Raw genomic sequence first — 20,828 nt, 5'->3', positions numbered from 1 at the left:
ATAATAGACATGAGAAAGAGTAGAAGGGGACTTCGAGGTCTGCGGACGCGGCAGATATACCTTGAAGTCTCCAAAGCTGTCCCGGCTCACTGATAAGGTGAACCTGGATCTGCACACGAAAAACATGTGCAGAGAGTAGCATGTGTACACCACAATCGGTACCCAGTAAGTGCCAAGCCTAACCTCGGTCGAGTAGTGACGAGGTCAGGTCAGGGCCCTACTGGTAATTATATAAATAAACAATATAGAGTGTAATACCGCAATAAAATAAAGGCTAAAATTTAACAACAATGAAATCATAAAAGGTAACAGCTCAGTACACAAAAATACAACAGGGGATCTACCGAGATACCGTCTCGTAGTCCCAAACGTAAATGAGCAGGGGGATCCCCCGGAATACCGTTCCGTAGTCCCAAAGTAAATGTGCAGGGGAATCTCCCGGAATACCATTCCGTAGTCCCAAAGTAAATGTGCAGGGGAATCTCCCGGAATACCGTTTCGTAGTCCCAAAGTAAATATGCAGGGGAATCTCCCGGAATACCGTTCCGTAGTCCCAAAGTAAATATGCAGCATGAGTGATAGAAATACAACTACATCACGAAATTCTTACAATTTAGCATAAGTACCAGTCAGGGAAGAAGCAGGAAAATTCACTAAGCATGCTGTAAACAATTAAGACACGTAGACATGTTGTATTAGACTAAACATGATAGCTGCACATATTGGAATAACTCACTTAAGAATGAAAATAGATTAGTATTCATTAAAATGGTATAACTTAAAATAACAGGAAAACATGTTGCTGCTCGACAAGAAAATCGGGTTTTACACAACTAGCCCGTGTACGTACTCGTCACCTCACGTACACGACGCTCACATAGCACAATAGTTCCAAATCTTAAGAGGATTTCCCCCACGCAAAGTTAGGCAAGCCACTTACCTCGAACCAAGCTCAATCAATCGGTCACAATGCCTTTCCCACGAATATCCGGCTCCGAATGGCCCAAATCTAGCCAAAAGCAATTACATATCTTAAATACAACAATAATAGACTCATCTAATTAACGAAATCAACATTTTAACGAAAATTCTGAAATTAACTCAAAATTGCCGGTGGGACCCACGTCTCGGAACCCGACAAAAGTTACAGAATATGAACGCCCATCCAACTACGAGTCCAACCATACAAATTTCATCAAAATTCGACATCAACTCGAGCCTCAAATCTTCAATTAAAGTCTATGAAGATTTCTACCATTTTCAACCCAATCTTTACCCATTTGAACCTAACAATCTTTCCATAACCTTATTGGTATGCATACATAATGCTCTTACACCCAAGAATCATATTATAAATCACCCTTCTTTACTCCAAACCCGAAATTGAAGAATTGAGGAAAGAAATTCTTACCTCTTTGAAACCCTAGCAAGATCCTTGTGAAATCTTCAAACCTTGAACAAGAAATTGATGGATAAATGACTAAGTCTTCACTTTCTCTCTCTAAAATGCTCTCACCTGAAACCCTTCAAAATGACCCCCAATAGTGTTTTATAAGAATAGGGTCGAGTTTATAAAATCAAAAAAATAAAGCTCCGGAACAGGTTCTGCGGACCGCATATCGGTCGCATAATCGGTGTCCAAAACTGGCAGACATCTGTCTGTGTATGCGGTCACTATGCGGCCCGCATACCTGTTCTGCGGTCGTATAGTGACCGCATAACAGTTATGCGGTCGCATAGTCGACCGCTGATTTCATCCAAACTGGCCCTCTTCTGCATCATTTCTGCAGCCATTATGCGGCCTGCAGAGTGATTATGCGGTCGCATAATGGACCGCATAAACGCGTTTTTCTACCAAAAAATTTTCTTTACTTTTCGGTGCATTGTTCAACCCAAAAGGTCCGAGCCGCGGCTACAACCTTTGTACTATTTGATCTACCTCGACGCCATAAAAACTTAATTTCCTTAGCAAAACTTTTCGGGTCACTACACATACGTCAACATTTGGTCAACCTTTTCAACTGAATTTTGAAACCTTGGAACTTGGTGTTCCAAATCATTCAAAAATCTCACCGGACAGGAACCAATTACCCCCGGTAAGTCACATAACAAATGTAAAGCATAAATTGAGCAGTAAATGGGGAAACGAGGTTATAATACTCAAAACGACGGGTCGGGTCGTTACACAAATAAAGTAGTTCCCACCTCCACAAGCTAGGAGCTATTCCAGCTAATCAACAGTGAATCAATCACACAACAATTGAGACCAACAATTATCGACACCACTTATGAATTATCAACAAGGCAATAGGTTAAACTTTTAAGCAAAAATAGTTCTAGTATGACACTTGACTTTGTTCATCAAGGAAGCTCGCTCTTTCATGTAGGTCATTGTGGATCCCAAACTCCTCCTTCTCTTCTCTCCGTTTTCCTATCTCACTTATAAATATAGCACTCAATCCAAAGATTTGTGAATGGTTCGCTCATCTCTCTCAAAAGAATATCGCAAGTACGGCTTTAAGTACCATAGGCTTGCCCCTCATGTAAATCACCACTAATGTAAGCTCACTCGGCTTGAAATCACGTAGGGCTTTTTCGAAATGCAATGAAGGCTTTTGGACTAAGATTGGAAATGTTATAATAGAACGGGTTCATCTTTCCTTAAGCACTCCATTGTCTTTTCTAGGCTTATGCCTTGCCAACTCTTTTAGGCATTTTCTATTCCTTAGGGGAATTAGAGAGACTTAATATCACTCTTTCTTGGTCATGATATTCATTTTCTCCTTCTTTGATTTCTCCATGCTTTGCATCATTACTTTTCTTTGAATCCCTTCAACTCTTCAACCTATTCACTTTCTTTTTGTATTTTTCTTTTTGTTCTTTTTTTTCTTGCCTTTTCTTCTCTTCATTTCTTTTCTCTTTTGTGCCTTGATACCATTTTCAAACTCCTCGTCTCTCCCCAAACTTACGTTTTTAGCCAATTATTTCACAAAAGTGTTAAGAAAAGCTTGGGTGCCAAGAGAGGGTCACGACAAAACGGGTAAAGGCTTGTTACATGATTATCAAATAAGAAAGGTCTTATGCTCGAATGGGTTGACTAGGGATAACAACATTGGTGGGCAATGAAAAATTTCAAGCGGGTCCAGGAGAGCCTATAATCACTTCTCAAGCCAAGCAAAACTTAAAATTTTGCCTAGAAACACATTCAGGGCAAGTTCTAGACTATTCGCCCGGGTACTTGAACTTGAAACAACAACATCTCACCTCTCACACAGCTGGATTGTTAAAGAGGATAGAGTCGAGGGTCCACAACGACCATATTCAAGATTGAAAATAACTATGATTTGACTAAACCACTCGATAATTGCCTAAGTCAACACAAGAGTCAAAAGGTCACTAACTAGAGCTATTTCTTTCTAAAAACCTTATTTTTAACCATAAGTACGTAGTTAAGTGTGTTGGTACCAAGTGAAGCATGTTTGACTCTCCGAGCATGACTTAATTAGGTCTTTTTATCCATTATTAATACTATTATTACCTAAACATCAAAAACAGGCTTAATCCCTTAAGAAAGTTGTCACGCCATCCATCATTGGGAAGAGCCACCCGATTCACACAAAAACTACCTTTGGAAAGAACCGTGGCATTAAGAAAATTAAAGGCTTATTATCCACTAAGGCACAAAAAAGAAGAAGCTATTAAATAAAAAAGAAGCTACTAATTCCAAAAGAAGACAACCATAAAGATAAAGAAGCTTTAAAACAAAAGAACTATTGAAAGCTAAACGAATATACATAATGAGAGATAAGAGGGAATATATACATAATGAGAAAGAGAAAGAAAATAGTAATAAGTTAATTACAGGCCAAATGTCTCATAGTTATCAAAATACAGAATCATCAGAATGTGTTAAAGAAACCCCCCAAACTCTACCCCCTGGATAAAAATAAGCATTGCCCCCAATGCTTAACAACATAAGAGTAAGAGAAGGGTGAGAGTGAAGAAAACTCCATATAGCTCTGTGGCCATCTCTGTGTCCCCAACAGTGGCACCGACCTCAGCGTCATCCAATTAGATCTCATCATCCTCAAGTCCAGGAGTGGCTGGGTTGGTGAACATCTGACGGACTGCCTCAACAGTGTCAGCAGCTATTGATACCCAAATATTTGCATCATCATTTAGTTTATAAACCTATACAAGTATTTTTTCATAATTTTCCATAATTTTAAAAGCTTTAAATTAATTTCTTTCTGTATTTTATTGTGTAAATATCCAATAATTATTCTTAAAATTATTTTTATGATGATTTAATCATCCAAACTTATTGTTTACACCAACATGTATGTTTTATAATATTTGACTCCATTTGTTTTATAATTACATTTGCATTTTTAAGCTAATTGCATATTTTTACAATAATAGCCTATATTCATATATAATTACATTATTTATGACAAAATAATTTTTTATATTTTTATAATGCCAAGTTATTATTTTCAATCATTTTAGTGCGCAAATAATATTTTTTTTATTTATTAATTACTTTTATAAATTAGGTTTTGATAAATATTGTGTATTTAAAAACTAGCCCCAATTTCTAAACAATTTCGGACCAAATAAATGGCCCCAAAACCCCAATACCCTAGCACAATAACGCCAGCCCAAACCAATAACCCCTTAACCCAAAAACCCGATCGGTACCCGTTAATTGACCAGCCCCACTCACTTTTTTTTAATCCTGGTCGTTGATCTTGAGAGATCAACGACCCTTGTTATTTCTCTCCCTTTTAATTACCCTCCTAGAAACCCTAACCCATAATCCCATAACCCGCCACCCTCATATTCTCTCAACCTCCCCTCCCTCTCCGAAGAACCCTAAACCCGTCGCCCTTAAAATCTTCTCCTAATCCCACTGAATATGGGATTTGATTATCACTTCTTGCCATATTCGATCCCTTTTTGGTACTGGTTATTCTCCTATAGTGCTTGCCCAAACATGGCAAGCAGATCTCTTCAAAATCGAACCAAAATTGGTTCAAACCCCTGATTTTGAGTATTATTCTGTCTATATTCGTCCTATGCTACTGTGAGTCTGATTATTTGTTTATATTCTCTTGATTTTAACTTTCCCTAAAAGCTAGGGTTTACAGATCCCTTAAATTGATTTTTTGACTGATTTGCATGTTTATTTACCTTATTTATTGCTTAAATCACTCTGTCTCCCTTGTTTGAAGTTCGATTTTACTACTATATAAACCCATCCCCCATTCCCTTCTAAAGAGGACTTCAATCGCTAAAATCACTACTGAAAAATTAGGGCTTTACTTTGTGTTCATTCATTCTTTTGTTTTTGGCTCTTGGCCGGCTGAAAGCCAAGGCCACCGAATTTCCTACTTTTCCGACCTTTCTTTGGTGTGAGCACTGCCCTGGGTTCTCTGAAACCCTTGGGAACTTGATGCATCTGGGATTCTGGGTCATATTGTTGTTCTTTTCTTGTTTGTTGAGCAATAACTGGTTAGTTTCTCAACCTTCGCAATGTTTATTCCATTATGTTCTAATTAGCATATCTATGTTTTCTGAAATTGCATGACTTGATATAATCCCTTGACTCTCTTCATATATGATTCTGCCTATAGCATGAACTTCTCTAGCATTGTCTCATGCCTAAACTGTTGGTTCTAAAAATGTCTTTGTATCTAACTTAGGCAATTTGGACAGTTTGAAGCATGTTTAGCTTAATGTGTTGACAATGTGAGTATTTGCATTGGCTGTGTGACCTAATCCTGTTTCCTGCATGATGCTGAATTTCTTAGTGATTAATTTATGTTATTAGTATGCCCTAATCTGTTAAAGCCTTCACTCTAGTTGTAATTTGCTCTTATGACTATGTTTGTCACTTAGTATGTTCTCACTCTACTCAATTCTGTACCCCTAGCAATTAAGTGGAAACTCTCAGACTAGCTTTGCCTAAATTATGATTCTGCTTGCCTCATTAGTATAAGTTGTACTGTTTAAGCCCTAATGTTTAGCATAATTTGATCCTTAGGTTTGAACTTGTTGATTTAGTGATAACTGTTTGTCTTGCTGGCCTAATGTCTATTTGCTCATTAACTTTGTAATCCCAGAAGTTTAAGACTCCTTGCCTCTTACAAATATACCATACCCCAATGTGTTATGTGACAACTTGCAGCATCAACTAGTTTCTTGAACTCATGCACCCTCTGCGTTGATATGTCCATTATGTGATCACTTTGTAGTGTTTGGCTCCAAAAAAATGTAAATGCACTTTTGTAAACCTTGTTACTTTGCTACTATTTTCATTGGTTGTTTCCCTGTTCCGAGTCTCTAATTCTTGGCCGGCTGAAAGCCAAGGCCTCCTAAAACCTCTATATTAACCTCCCTAGTGTGAGCACTGCTCGGGGTCCACTTTGAGACCCGTGTGAACTCTGACACACTAGGGCCTAAGGTTCTTGGCCACTTTCTTCTTGACTGCTCAATTCTGTCCCTCTCTATGCCTATTGAATAAGCTAATTGGCTTGTGTAAATGACTGTTTTCTGAATCTTTTGATTAACTATGGTTGTTGGGTATCATCCAAGTCCTCTTGTGGTTTTTGGACTGTGTTGAAACCTGTATGGATACAAAACTGAAAGCCTGGCTGGGCTGGGTACACTTTGGGCCTGTTTTAGGCCCACTATAGTTATTTGTATCATTTTTTTAAAATAATTTTATTCATTATTGGGCCTGTAATAATTCTGTAATAACAATTGGGGTATTAGTAAAAATTGGAAAAATGGGTCTATTCTAGTGTTTGCATGAAAATGGTAGAAATCCTACCTATAGGATCTGATGTTTAATTTGTTCAACATGCTAAGCTTCTATGTGTTTTGTTAGATAATATGCCTATAGGACATAAATAATCTCACATGTTCTCATGTTCCACTCTCATGTTATTATCTTCCTACTATACTGCAACACAGTAATTATTCGTTCAAATTGCTTCATGTTAGATATCATGCCTATAGGATTACGTTAAGTAATAAATACCTGCTCTTTATAATATTCACATAGATGCCATGCCTATAGGACTGTAATCGAATTAGCTACTATTACCGTCATTCCCATTAAATTGCTCGCCTAGAAAGCATGCCTATAAGAATGAAAGGATAAATAACTAGTTTCAATTGCCAATTCCTAGAAATCCTGCCTATTGGATCCTACTGCTCGCCTAAAAGCGTGTTGACAAAAACAAACGCTGGCAATTTTGAACTACCAACTGTCTCACTGCTTTACTGCGCAAACAATTTCGAAAGCATGCCTATAGGATTTGTAATACTCGCGATATGCAAAGCGACACTGCCTGTACGTTTAAAATCCAAAATCACCTAGAAGCCATGATTATAGGATTTAAGACTCTATTAATTCTGAAATTGTCACCCGCCTAATTTATTTGCATGAATTTGTTGTCTAAGTGTGGAGGCTAACTTGAGCCCTTAATTATTTTTACATGAAGTCCAACTTGTTTTGTATGTCGCCTAGTTTTATCATTTCTGAGCAGCCCAAGCTAAGTCTAGAAACCATCCAAAATAGAGGTCCAAACGCCTCCTGGGCCATAGGCATGGGACGGGTAGTGCACGCATAGGGAACGGTTTAGAATTAACTAGTGCGCTTTAGGTAAAAACTTAAAGATAGTAATCGGGTAGCAGGAGATGATAGTCTGTGCCCGCTGAATAATACGAGTAACACCCCACCTAGAAGGATTTACGAAGTATTATTTATGTTGCACGGGGTGATCCTTTAGGCTAAAAAACTTAGGACTCCCATCTTGTCTTTAAACCAATTATCTGTGTTTATTCAAGGAATTTCTAATATTGATTTTTTTTTTCAAACCTCTTGTTTTTCTCTCTGACTATTTGACTAATTCATACAATTCAAGTTCAGTCGGGACCCACAGTTGTGGACCTCGAAGAGTACCTAACACCTTCTCTTCAAGGTAATTTGAGCCCTTACCCGATCTTTGGTGACGCAAACTGGTTAAACTAGAGTTATTTGCAAATAGGTTCCCTAATACACCTCAAATCTGTTAGGTGGCGACTCTCTCCTTTAACACCTTCCTTTTAAAAAGTTGTCACGTGTCGAAACTCGATTTTGCGAGCAACAAGGGGCGCGACAGCAACAGTGTCTGGCTCCTCAGACTGGCCAGCTGGTACTGTAGGAGCTGGGCCTTGGTGGTGCAGGTCTATCAACATGTCAAATGTAATGTCTACGGCTGCTGTAAGCTTTGTAACCTGGCTTCGAAGCTCGTTCACTGACTTCTTAGATGCCTGCCATTTTCTCATTTTCTTTACCTCTTTGCCCAACTCTTCGATAACTACCCCATGCTGCACTAAAGTGGCCATGATCGTGTTTTGATTTTCCAGGAGCTTCTTCAAAGTTTCATCAACTGTGGGGGGAATATGGGGTGCCGGAGAGGATGACTGTGCTACAACATGACTGGATATGTCAGGCAGCTTTGCAGTAGTTGTCTGCATCCAGTTGTTGAGATTGCCAATGTATGGGAGACTCGTAGCGTAGAGAGTGGAGCAGATGGCATAAGTACCGGCTTCAAAGCCAAGGTGGGAGGTACTGAGGTTGAAGGTAGAGGCATGGCAGCTGCATTGGTAGAAGGCTCTGCTGAAGTGGATGGCATATCAGCTGTCTCTATACCCACCACCGATGGCTCATCAGACTGGCCTACGGTGGTAGTCAGCTGACACTTTATCTTTGGGTTGTGTGCATCCATCAGAGAATACTAAGAGAAGGGCTTCTTCGCCCGAACCTTCGTGTCATAATCTCTGGGCTCTACCCGTGCATCCGTAAAGTACTCAGTGGTGGTGTTGGGATACGGGTAGGAAGTATTAGCCTACCTGGCGACCACTGACATGTTGGTCGACATCACAACACCCACATTGATTGAGTACCCCGGCCATAATAGAGGCAACTAGAACTGCCCGTGGAATAGGTAAGTTTGTCTCGTTCTGGCACAGGTCTAGTCTGCTGCATACGAAGGTCTGCCATCCCTTCGCCTCGAAATTTAAGGTGTTCCGCTAAATAGGAACCCCTGTAGTGATCCATGGTGGTGGTACTCGGGGCTGCAAGAAGCTCAGGTATCCATGGGCGAGTTGCATCACCCATCGCCAGCTTCTCCAAATAATGTGCCGGCTCAACGTCCTCAAACCCCAAGTAGAAGTTCAGTGTGTGCTGATTGAACCGCACCTTCAGATTTCTTACTTTTGTAACTTTGGTCTCTTTCTTTATATGTGCCATATTGGCATAGAACTCCCGAACCAAATACTCCTTGGTGTCCACAACTGACTGGGTGAACCACATCCACCCCTTCCTTTCCCAGAATGGTATCAACACTTCTGGATTGTACTTGTCAAGATCTTTAAGCTGGAACTGTCGCTCAAGAGTGAGCGATCTTACCGGCCACCACCCACGGAAGCTGGTGAAGGCATCTAGACTCACAAAATGGTTCTCCCAGACCTCTTTCTTCTTCGACCTCTCAAGGCCGGCAACTGTAGTATCACCCCCTCGGCCATCGTCCGGAATATCATCAACAGTAGCAGCTAGTGCCTCAAGGACAGGTGTAGAAGAGGGCTTTAAAGCCTGACTTGCACTCACCGAACCCTCAAAAGTGCTATGTGTGGAGGAAGGCTCGTCCCGGAGTTGATACCTTTCATGTGGCTATTGTGGCAGTGATTGGACTGCAGGCTGCTCTTGCACTGAGTCGCCCTCCGATGCTTCCCGAGATGGGGCATATGAACTAGATTCAGAGGGATCGGGCTGTCTTTCTCGGCTTGTTGTAGCTTTTTTGATGATTATCTTCTTAAGGGCGAGGGGTAAAGTGCTTTTGGCTCGGCCTCTAGAAGGTTCACCCCTCCCCTTTGCAGTGTCACCGCGGCCATGAGATCTAACCATTTTCTGCAACAAGCAACAGCATAAGTCAGTTATAATTCAATTGCACACAGACAATATATTACAGTGTAGAACATGGGTGCAGGGTAGGGAAATACGGTCCGCACAATTACAAGTGCGGCCGCAGACTCGGATGTGCGGACCGCACAACTTGAACTTGCGGCCACAGAAATGGAACGGTTGTCCGCATAATTTTATGTGCGATCGCAGAATAGAAGTGCAGTCCATACATTTCTCACTGCGGCCGCACATTAGAATTCCAAAAGGTAACAACTCTCTGATGACAGAGATCGGTCTGATATGCTGTCGCACACACTTTTCTGCGGCCGCGGTGGAATTTCTGTGGTCCGCACAATTTCAAGTGCGGCCGCAGAATCATGCTTGATCAAATAACCCTATTCTCTACTTCTGCAGACCGCACAATTTCTTGTGCGACCGCGATAGAATTTCTGTGGTCCGCACAATTTCATGTGCGGCCGCAGGTTTCAAACCAAAGTCGATCAGACTCCTAGGATTTACAAATATTTTCAACAATTGACATGATATTAACAATTAAGCATGTAAATTAATTTACCCAGTACCCATAAAGCAATTAGTTGTTGACCCAACACAGATTAAATCCCACATGGTAGTAAAATTGAAATCTATTGACAAATGGCCTAAAACTATCTAACAAATTATAAATTTAAGGCAAAATACATAAAGACCCCATTAAACTTGTCCAAAAAATAGATTTGAACACTTAAACTAAACGGGTGTTCTTTTACTCCCCCTATTCTTATTCAGAGTGAATTAAATGCCACCCTAACACTATAATACCAGTCTCAGAATGTGAGGTGCTTTACACACGCGCCATAATGTGGCTATAATGTGGCGCTGATGTGGCAATGATGTGGCGCGTGTGTAAAGCACCTCACATTGTGAGACTGGTATTATAGTGTTAGGGTGGCATTTAATTCACTCCGAACAAGAATAGGGGAGTAAAAGAACACCCATTTAGTTTAAGCGTACAAACCTATTTTTTGGACAAGTTTAATAGGGTCTTTATGTATTTTGCCTAAATTTAACTAAAAGTTGAAAAATTCTACGAGAAATTAGACATACCAGATATGAAGGAGTGCAACTAAGTGATCACAGATGTGTATGGAGTGTGGCAGATGATTGAACAGATGATTTCCAAGTTTTAGAATTTAGAGTGCTTAGAGAGGGAAAAAACTTAGTATAGTAGCCTTAGGCTACTACTTATACTTGGAGGCAGACTTGGGAAACAAAGGAGGAGTGCGACCGCAGAATTCCTTCTGCGGTCCGCACTCTGTTACCTGAAGGCCCAATAGCCTTTGTTGACCTGCGGTCCGCACAATTTGTGGTGCGACCGCAGATTTTGACTGCGGACCGCATAATTCGATGTGCGGCCGCAGATTGTCCATTTCTCTGACAGACCAAACTTCAGAGAGTTTGAAATTTCCCATCTCAATTTATGCGGTCCGCACAAGAATTGTGCGGCTGCAGTTGCCTTCTGCTGTAGCATTCAAAATTGTGCGGTTCACACTTTTTCCACACTTAGCCAATTTTCTGAGCATAGTTCCTGTAAAGCACACTCATTCCTGCAACACACTTCAAATCCAATTAGCACAAAATAACACCTATCTACAAAAGAAGAAAAGAAAAAAGGAAAAGAAAACATGGGTTGCCTCCCAAGAAGCGCCTGATTTAACGTCGCGGCACGACGCAGATTACCATCACTTCAAATGAATAACTACCACAATGTGGATATCATCAGTTTGTCCCAAATAATGCTTCACCTGATGACCATTGACTCGGAATACCTCATCATTTTTGTTCTTCAAGTCCAATGTACCAAAAGGTGTCACACCCATAATTTCAAAGGGACCACTCCATTTGGATTTCACCTTTCCGGAAAACATCTTCAATCGTGAGTTGAACAACAAAACAAGATCGTCCACCTTGAACTACTTCATTATCTCTTTGTACAAGGATGAACTTGCATATGCATGATACCGGAATTCATCCAATTCATTCAAATGTGCAACCTGCAAGTTAGTAGTTGTATCCCAATCAAGATTCAGTTTCTTTAAAGCCCACATGGCTTTGTGCTCAAGTTCCATTGGAAAATGACAAGCTTTGCCAAATACCAATAGGTATGGAGACATCCCAATAGGAGTTTTGAAAGCAGTCCAATAGGCCCATAGTGCATCATCAAGCTTCTTTGATCAATCTGTCCGGTTAGCATTCACTATTTTTGACAAGATACTCTTTATCTCCCGGTTGGAGACTTCCACTTAACCGCTAGCTTAAGGATGATAGGGAGTCATAACTTTATGAGTGACACCATACTTACTAAGCAAAGTGTCAAATGCCTTGTTGCAAAAATGCGACCCCCCATCGCTTATGATAGCCTGCGGAGTACCAAATCTTGTAAAAATATTCTTCTTCAAGAACGCCACCACACTCTTTGCTTCATTGTTGGGTAGAGCAACAGCCTCAACCCATTTCGACACATAATCAACCGCGACCAAGATGTAGGTGTTTTCACAAGAACTCACAAAAGGACCCATGAAGTCAATACCCCATACGTCAAAGATATCGATCTCCAAAATGGTAGTGAGAGGCATTTCATTCTTCTTCGAGATTCTACCGGCCCGTTGGCATTCATCACATCTTTTCACCTTATCACTTGCATCTTTGTAGAGAGTGGGACAATAGAAACCACAACTTAGCACTTTAGCCGTCGTTCTTGCTCCGCCTTGGTGACCACTATAAGGCGAAGAATAGCAAGCCTCAAGAATAATATTTTGCTCTTCATCCGGTACACATATTCTAATTACCCCATCCGTGCAAATCCGGAAGAGTTAAGGCTCGTCCCAATAATAATCTTGACAATTCCATTTGAGCTTCTTCCTTTGATTTGAAGAGAACTCATCCGGTATGATTCCACATACAAGGAAGTTTGCTAGATCGGCGAACCATGGCACCTCCTTCATTGAAATGGCCAAGAGTTGCTCATCGGGGAAGGATTCATTGATTTCAAGGCCATCATGCGGCCTCCCCTCCACCTCCAAACGAGACAAGTGGCCCGCCACTTGATTTTCACTCCCTTTCCGATCTTGAATGTCAATATCAAACTTTTGCAATAATAGCACCCATATCATCAACCTAGATTTTGAATCTTTCTTGCTCATAAGATAGCGAAGTGTCGCATGATCCGTATGAACAATAACTTTTTCACCCATCAAGTATGGGCGAAACTTCTCAATTGCAAACACAATGACAAGGAGGTCTTTTTCAGTAATTATATAATTTAATTGGGCATCATTCATGGTCTTACTAGCATAGTAGACCGGATGAAAATTTTTGTTGATACGTTGCCCCAAAATTGCTCCAACCGCTACATCACTAGCATCGCACATGAGCTCAAAAGGAATACTCCAATTAGGAGCGGTTATAATGGGAGTTGTTGTCAACTTGAACTTTAGCAATTCAAAGGCTCTCATGCAATCATCATTGAAGTAAAACTTAGCATCTTTCTCTAAAAGCTTGCACAAGGGGTTCACCACTTTGGAAAAATCCTTTATGAAGCGCCGGTAGAACCCCGCGTGACCCAAGAAATTTCTCACGCCTTTCACTGATGTTGGAGGTGGAAGTTTAGAAATCACCTCTATCTTCGCCTTATTGACCTCAATTCCCTTCTTTGAAATTTTGTGGCCAAGGAAAATGCCCTCCTCGACCATGAAATGGCCTTTCTCCCAATTCAACACCAAGTTCGTTTCTTCACACCTTGCCAATACTTTATCCAAATTTGCTAAGCAATCATCAAAGGAATCCCCGACTACCGAAAAGCCATCCATGAAGACTTCAAGGTAGTCCTCAACCATATCCGTAAAGATCGCCATCATACACCATTGAAATGTTGCCAGTGCATTGCATAAGCCAAATGACATCCTCTTGAAAGCGAAAGTGCCATAGGGACAAGTGAAAGTTGTTTTCTCTTGATCTTCTGGGGCAATAAGGATTTGGTTGTAGCCCAAATATCCATCTAGAAAGCAATAGAAAGCATGACCGGCCAACCTATCAAGCATTTGGTTAAGAAAGGGGAGTGGAAAATGGTCTTTCATTGTCACTTTGTTTAGCTTTCGATAGTCCATACACACTCTCCATCCGGTCGCAGTTCTTGTTGGAATCAACTCGTTCTTATCATTAGTGATCACAATTATGCCCCCCCTTCTTCGGAACACATTGCACTGGAGAAGTCCACGAACTGTCGGAAATGGGGTAGACCACCCCGGCATCTAACCACTTAATGATCTCATTTTTTACCACGTCTTGCATGGCTTCATTGAATCTCCTTTGATGTTCTATAGAGGATTTGGCATCTTCCTCCAAGTCTTGTGCATGCAAAACGGGGGGCTTATTCTCTCAATATCCGCCAAAGTCCACCCAATAGCTTTCTTCCTCTTGTGGAGCACCGCCAATGTGGAGTCAACCTGCACGTTAGTCAAACAAGAGGAAAGAATAGAACAAGGGCCAAGGATTCTTAATAATATACTAACCTTTTTACTTTGTGTTATAACGCTCTTTTTATGGAATAAATTTATGTATCCTGAGATTTTTTTTTTTTTACTTGAATAACAATTTTACTCATATGATGAATTTAAAAAATAATTGAATTGGATTCTCTTGCTAAATAAATAATTAAAAGATTTAATTATTTGGTTTTAACATAAAAAATAATTTATTCTTTGTTGATTCAGATCTTAATATTAGTTCATCTCTTGTTTTGAATATTTAATCTTAATTATAATTTTATCCACCATAAATTTTATTTTCAAAGAGTAAAAGATTGATATGACATTTCACTTTTAGATCTTTCTATTTGTAGAATCATTAGTAGTATTGACTCCTACCAACCATTTTTTTTTCTTTTTCTCGCACATTTATATTCTTAAATATTTTCTTAGCTGTTATTTAATAATTGAGTATTTTCAATATTACACGAAAAATTGATTAAAAAAATATTATTTGAGTAGAAAAATAGTTCAAGTATAATATAAATATATATTATCGTGGGGGTATTTTTTTTTTCCTCAATTTCAACTCTTTATGCAGTTCATTTAATTTTATTTTTATTTTTTTGGTATTGGACATCATGGAGTGGTAATGTATTGCCAATATAGAGGATTCTTATGAAATATTATTACATAATTGGGTATTTAATAATTGGATATTTTTTAATATTACACGAAAAATTGATTAAAAAAATATTATTTGAGTGGAAAAATAGTTCAAATATAATATAAATATATATTATCGCGGGGGTATTTTTTCTCAATTTCAACTCTTTATGCAGTTCATTTAATATTAGTTTTATTGTTTTTGGTATTGGACATCATGGAGTGGTAATGTATTGCCAATACGGAGGATTCTTATGAAATTAATTTTATTAAACCTTCCTATATATTTTTAATAAGATTTAATTTTATTAATTTTAAAATCTTAAGTATTAAAATTTAGCATAGAAGGTTTGTAGTCCAAAAAATAGGTTATTGCAGTTATATACTTTTCCTATGAGTTCTTCCGTTTAATATTTTAAGGCTATTTTGATATCTTAATATTGTATTTATACTTTTATAATAATATAGGCTCTCATTTTTCTAAATAGATTTGGAAAATATAATGCATTCTCAAATTAAATTAGTAATATGACATTATAATACGTTTTCAAATTAAATTAGTAATATGAATTTTTAAGAAGTATATTCTAAAAGTATTAGGATTACATGACTAAAGATATTTACTTATTCAATTTTATATGAATTAGACAGCCCGAAAGTAATTATATTAATAGGATTCCTAAAGGTAATCATGTAGGATTCCTAATGTGTAGTATTATGTCCTAAAACTAATAGGATTATAAGGCTAATATCTAGAATTTCAGTTATGTCCTTTTATTATGAGTTATTATGCTTAATATTATAAGGTTATTTTTGAAAATCGACATTGTATTCATGCTTTTATGATAATATAGATTATAGATTAATTAATATTTTAATTTTAACTAAACAAATACCCATATATGAAAATTGTATCTTTAGTTTTAACAAATTGAATACAGAATTAACAAAAAAATATCACCTCTACTTTTAGATCTTTGTTATTACACATAGTGTCTTTGTTTTTTCTTGTATTGTTATTATTGGTTGCTTCCTGTTTGTGTTTCTTAAGCCGATAGTCTATTGAAAACAACCTCTCTACCTTTACAAGGTAGGGGTAAGACATGCGTACATACTACCCACCCCAAAAATTACTTGTGGGATTACACTGGGTTCGTTGTTGTTGTTGTTGTTGTTATCACCTTTAATTGGTTTGATTTGTATATTTAACAAATCGATATTGATGTTTGATTTCAATTTAGATGAATATATAAGTTCTAACTAATAGCGTGTTTGGCTAAGCTTCTCCAAGTTCAAAAGCATTTTCAAATTTAAAGTGTTTGGCCAAACTTTTAGGAGAAAAAAAATGCTTATGAGGAGAAGCAGAATCAGTTTTAGAGAAGCAGAAAAAAGTAGCTTCTTACCATAAGCACTTTTGAGAAAAATATACTTAGAAATACTTTTTAAAAGCTTGGCCAAACAATAATTGCTGCTTAGAAGTACTTTTTAAATTAATTAGCCAAACACAAACTTCTTCTCACCGACAAAATACTTTTAAAAATAAGCACATCTCAAAATAAGCTGATTTTTTCAACTTAGCCAAACGGGCTATAAATGGAATTATGAACGCTCCTAATTTCAATGGTAGCCAATTAGCTAGATTCACTAGGTGACTTGTAGTTGTAATTAGGTGCAACATGTCACTACATAAGTTGCCACTTTGTGTAGAATATGTTTTGGATAAGAGAATTGAAAGCCGTGATTAAAGCAGTACCGGCCCTCCAACTCCAATTACGAAACGGTAAAAATTTTAAAAGAAGAGCCATAGAAGGATCTAGAAACCCTAAATTAGGTTCTATATAAACTCGCTACAAAAATATCATAAACCCTCTCTTGCTTTCGAGTCCTCTCTGTGTTCACTTCGCCTGCAATTTCTTCGTAGTAGCAAACAGCCGGAGAGATCTACAACGATGGCGGATACAGAGACGTTTGCATTCCAAGCTGAGATCAATCAGCTTCTCAGTCTTATTATCAACACTTTCTACAGCAACAAGGAGATCTTTCTCCGTGAACTCATTAGCAATTCGTCCGATGTGAGTCTCTACCTAATTCTCACAGTTTTGTGTTTTTTCTCTCTGTGTTGGCTTTGAAATTTGAGTAGTGTAGAGACTTGCTTTGTGATTCGTTTCATATATCAGTCGTATGCCTATTTATGGTTTGACATCATTTTGAAAGCACCTGATTTAATGTTATTGGTAATTCTGAAAACTGTACCATTAAACGCTATGTTTTTACTTAGCTGATAAGAGTGAGCTCTATTTAACTTTATTATTTGTGATTTTATCTAGTATTTGCTTAGATCAGGGAATACACGAACTTGCTCGGTCTCTGTCCTACAAGTCTCTAGTTTGAACGTTATGTCCATATTGTAGATATTATGATGGTGTTAGTATATGCTCTTGTATATAATTATTTGAAGGATAATAGTATATGATGGCATTCTGAGGATCAGCGATGACTAGCTAGTAGAGAATTTTGTGATAATTCTTTTTGTAAAGAGAAATTTGTGATGATTCTTCTTATAAGCAAAATTTTGTGATTAATTTTGACCAGTATTAGTTTAGTTTTAGACAGAATTGTTATACATGGTCCACCGAATTTTGAAATGTGATCTGCTGGCACTTTAAGATTTCTTTATTATAACGAGTCATATAGCTGGACCATAAATATAGTAGTGTCATCATTATAGTTATTTAGTTATTTATAATAGGGGCAGTTCTTAGAGTACTGCTTTGTGATGGAGAAGCTTCTTAATTAAGCAACTGAGTTTTATTCTCCTGATAAAAAAAATCAGCATTTTATTGCATTCATTTGTTATATCCCTATGCCATTATGCTATAGGGTATGAGCTGTTTGTTGTTATACTTGGTGTTTAAATGTACAGAAATATATGATTATTATTTTTATTTTGGGATTGTTAATTAAGGCTCTGGACAAGATCCGTTTTGAGAGCTTGACTGACAAGAGCAAGCTAGATGCTCAACCTGAGCTCTTCATCCATATTATTCCAGACAAAACCAACAATTCACTGACTATCATTGATAGTGGTATTGGCATGACAAAGGCTGGTAAGTTAGAACATACTGTTGTGTAGAAGTTTGTGATGTTAGTTGTATTTCTAGACACTGATGTGTGTTTTATTTGCAGATCTGGTGAACAACCTGGGTACAATTGCGAGGTCAGGAACCAAGGAATTCATGGAAGCTCTTGCAGCTGGTGCTGATGTTAGCATGATTGGGCAATTTGGTGTTGGTTTCTACTCTGCTTACTTGGTAGCTGAGAAGGTTATCGTGACCACAAAGCACAATGATGATGAACAATATGTCTGGGAATCTCAAGCTGGTGGTTCTTTCACTGTTACCAGGGACACATCTGGTGAGAACCTTGGTAGGGGTACAAAAATAACCCTCTTCCTCAAGGAGGATCAACTTGAATACCTTGAAGAACGTAGGCTCAAGGACCTGATTAAGAAGCACTCTGAGTTCATCAGCTACCCAATCTCTTTGTGGGTTGAGAAGACCATAGAAAAGGAAATCTCTGATGATGAGGAGGAAGAGGAGAAGAAAGACGAGGAAGGTAAGGTAGAGGAGGTTGACGAAGAAAAGGAGATGGAAGAAAAGAAAAAGAAGAAGGTTAAAGAAGTTTCTAATGAGTGGTCATTGGTGAACAAGCAGAAGCCCATTTGGATGAGGAAGCCTGACGAAATCACGAAGGAAGAGTATGCCGCTTTCTATAAGAGCTTGACTAATGACTGGGAGGAGCATATGGCTGTGAAGCACTTCTCTGTTGAGGGCCAATTGGAGTTCAAGGCCATTCTTTTTGTTCCAAAAAGGGCTCCTTTTGATCTCTTCGACACAAGGAAGAAGCCCAATAATATCAAGCTGTATGTGCGCCGTGTGTTCATTATGGACAACTGTGAGGAGTTGATTCCTGAATATTTGAGCTTTGTGAAGGGTATTGTGGATTCCGAGGACCTTCCTCTTAACATCTCCAGAGAGATGTTGCAGCAGAACAAGATCCTGAAGGTTATTCGCAAGAATTTGGTGAAGAAGTGTGTTGAGCTTTTCTTCGAAATTGCTGAGAATAAGGAAGACTATAACAAGTTTTATGAGGCCTTCTCAAAGAACCTCAAGCTTGGCATCCACGAGGATTCCCAAAATAGGTCTAAGTTTGCTGAACTGCTGCGGTACCATTCCACCAAGAGCGGTGATGAGATGACCAGTTTAAAGGACTATGTGACCAGAATGAAGGAAGGCCAGAATGATATTTACTACATTACTGGTGAGAGCAAGAAGGCTGTTGAGAACTCACCCTTCCTTGAGAAACTGAAGAAGAAGGGCTATGAGGTTCTTTACATGGTTGATGCCATTGATGAGTATTCAATTGGTCAGCTGAAGGAATTTGAGGGCAAAAAGCTTGTTTCTGCTACCAAGGAAGGTCTCAAGCTTGATGAGAGTGAAGATGAGAAGAAAAAGCAGGAAGAATTGAAGGAGAAGTTTGAGGGACTGTGCAAGGTCATCAAGGATGTTCTAGGAGACAAGGTTGAGAAGGTGGTTGTCTCTGACCGTGTTGTGGACTCTCCCTGCTGCTTAGTCACTGGGGAGTATGGCTGGACTGCTAATATGGAGAGAATCATGAAGGCACAAGCACTTAGGGACTCTAGCATGGCTGGATACATGTCTAGCAAGAAGACCATGGAGATCAACCCAGAGAATGCTATTATGGAAGAGCTGAGGAAGAGGGCTGATGCAGACAAGAATGACAAGTCTGTGAAGGACTTGGTTCTCTTGCTGTTTGAGACTGCCCTCCTCACCTCAGGTTTCAGCCTTGAGGAACCTAACACCTTTGGCAACAGAATTCACAGGATGCTGAAGCTTGGGCTGAGCATTGATGATGACTCTGGAGATGCAGATGTTGACATGCCGGCTTTGGAGGATCCTGAAGCTGATGCTGAGGGTAGCAAGATGGAGGAGGTTGACTAAGTGCATAGTAGCATGGCTGATGTTCTATGGTTCCCCTAGTATTTCCCTAGTTTTTGTTTTACCTCATCAACGAACAGTATGTAGTAGTTCTTAGTGCCATTTTTTGAGAATGGCAGTTCAATGAAGGGTATAATTTATTGGCTCTTTTGGTTTGGCATTTGTGGTTAATATAGTTTTTTTTTTTCTTGTCCAACGTTTGCTTCCTGTGAAATATTTACATCAACAAGGTGGAGAGACCATAATTAGAGTTGGTTGGTCCGACCTTTCTGAATCCATTTCCCTTTTCGAGTGGTTGCTACTTTTCGAGTGGTTGCTTTCCCAATTTTACCAGTCTACGACCAAACATCAGTTCTGAACCTACGAAAGAATAGCTGTTCGGTGTTGCTATATGATAAGGATATATATACAGAATGACTTAAAATTGATATCAGTGGTAAGGTGGCTGATAGAAGCCTTATATTCAGAAATTAGCAGCACCGTCTGTCTTGTTATGTGGGGTCATGAGACATGAGAAATTCTTTTCAGAGTGCAATTTGCCATAGCTCTACAAATATTTTGTCCTCTTTTTGTTTGTACCACTGATTGGAACTGCCAGTTCTTTTGAAAGGCGACGATTTATTCCGTAGTTGGTGCTAATGTTTCCGTCCCTATTGTGTTCTCCTT

The 20,828-nt window shown here is 38.8% G+C and overlaps 1 protein-coding gene across 1 annotated transcript; it reads left to right on the top strand.

Moving 5' to 3' along the window:
- Positions 1-16,843: 16,843 nt before the first annotated feature.
- Positions 16,844-20,309, top strand: LOC104088440 (heat shock cognate protein 80). Its single transcript, XM_009593115.4, has 3 exons — positions 16,844-17,216; positions 18,110-18,251; positions 18,331-20,309. Exons 1-3 carry the CDS (start codon positions 17,094-17,096, stop codon positions 20,163-20,165), a joined length of 2,100 nt encoding a protein of 699 aa, XP_009591410.1. The 5' UTR covers positions 16,844-17,093; the 3' UTR covers positions 20,166-20,309.
- Positions 20,310-20,828: the final 519 nt, after the last annotated feature.

Source organism: Nicotiana tomentosiformis, chromosome 7 (genome assembly GCF_000390325.3).
Source record: "Nicotiana tomentosiformis chromosome 7, ASM39032v3, whole genome shotgun sequence".
Classification (NCBI taxonomy): Eukaryota; Viridiplantae; Streptophyta; class Magnoliopsida; order Solanales; family Solanaceae; genus Nicotiana; species Nicotiana tomentosiformis.
This window is presented reverse-complemented; position numbering and strand designations above follow the sequence as displayed.

Bases quoted from the DNA above. Each gene is read 5' to 3' on its own strand.
- LOC104088440 (XM_009593115.4), top strand. From the start codon at position 17,094: ATGGCGGATACAGAGACGTTTGCATTCCAAGCTGAGATCAATCAGCTT. The intron at 17,217-18,109 runs GTGAGTCTCTAC...TTGTTAATTAAG, and splicing joins TCATTAGCAATTCGTCCGAT to GCTCTGGACAAGATCCGTTT. The intron at 18,252-18,330 runs GTAAGTTAGAAC...TTTTATTTGCAG, and splicing joins TATTGGCATGACAAAGGCTG to ATCTGGTGAACAACCTGGGT.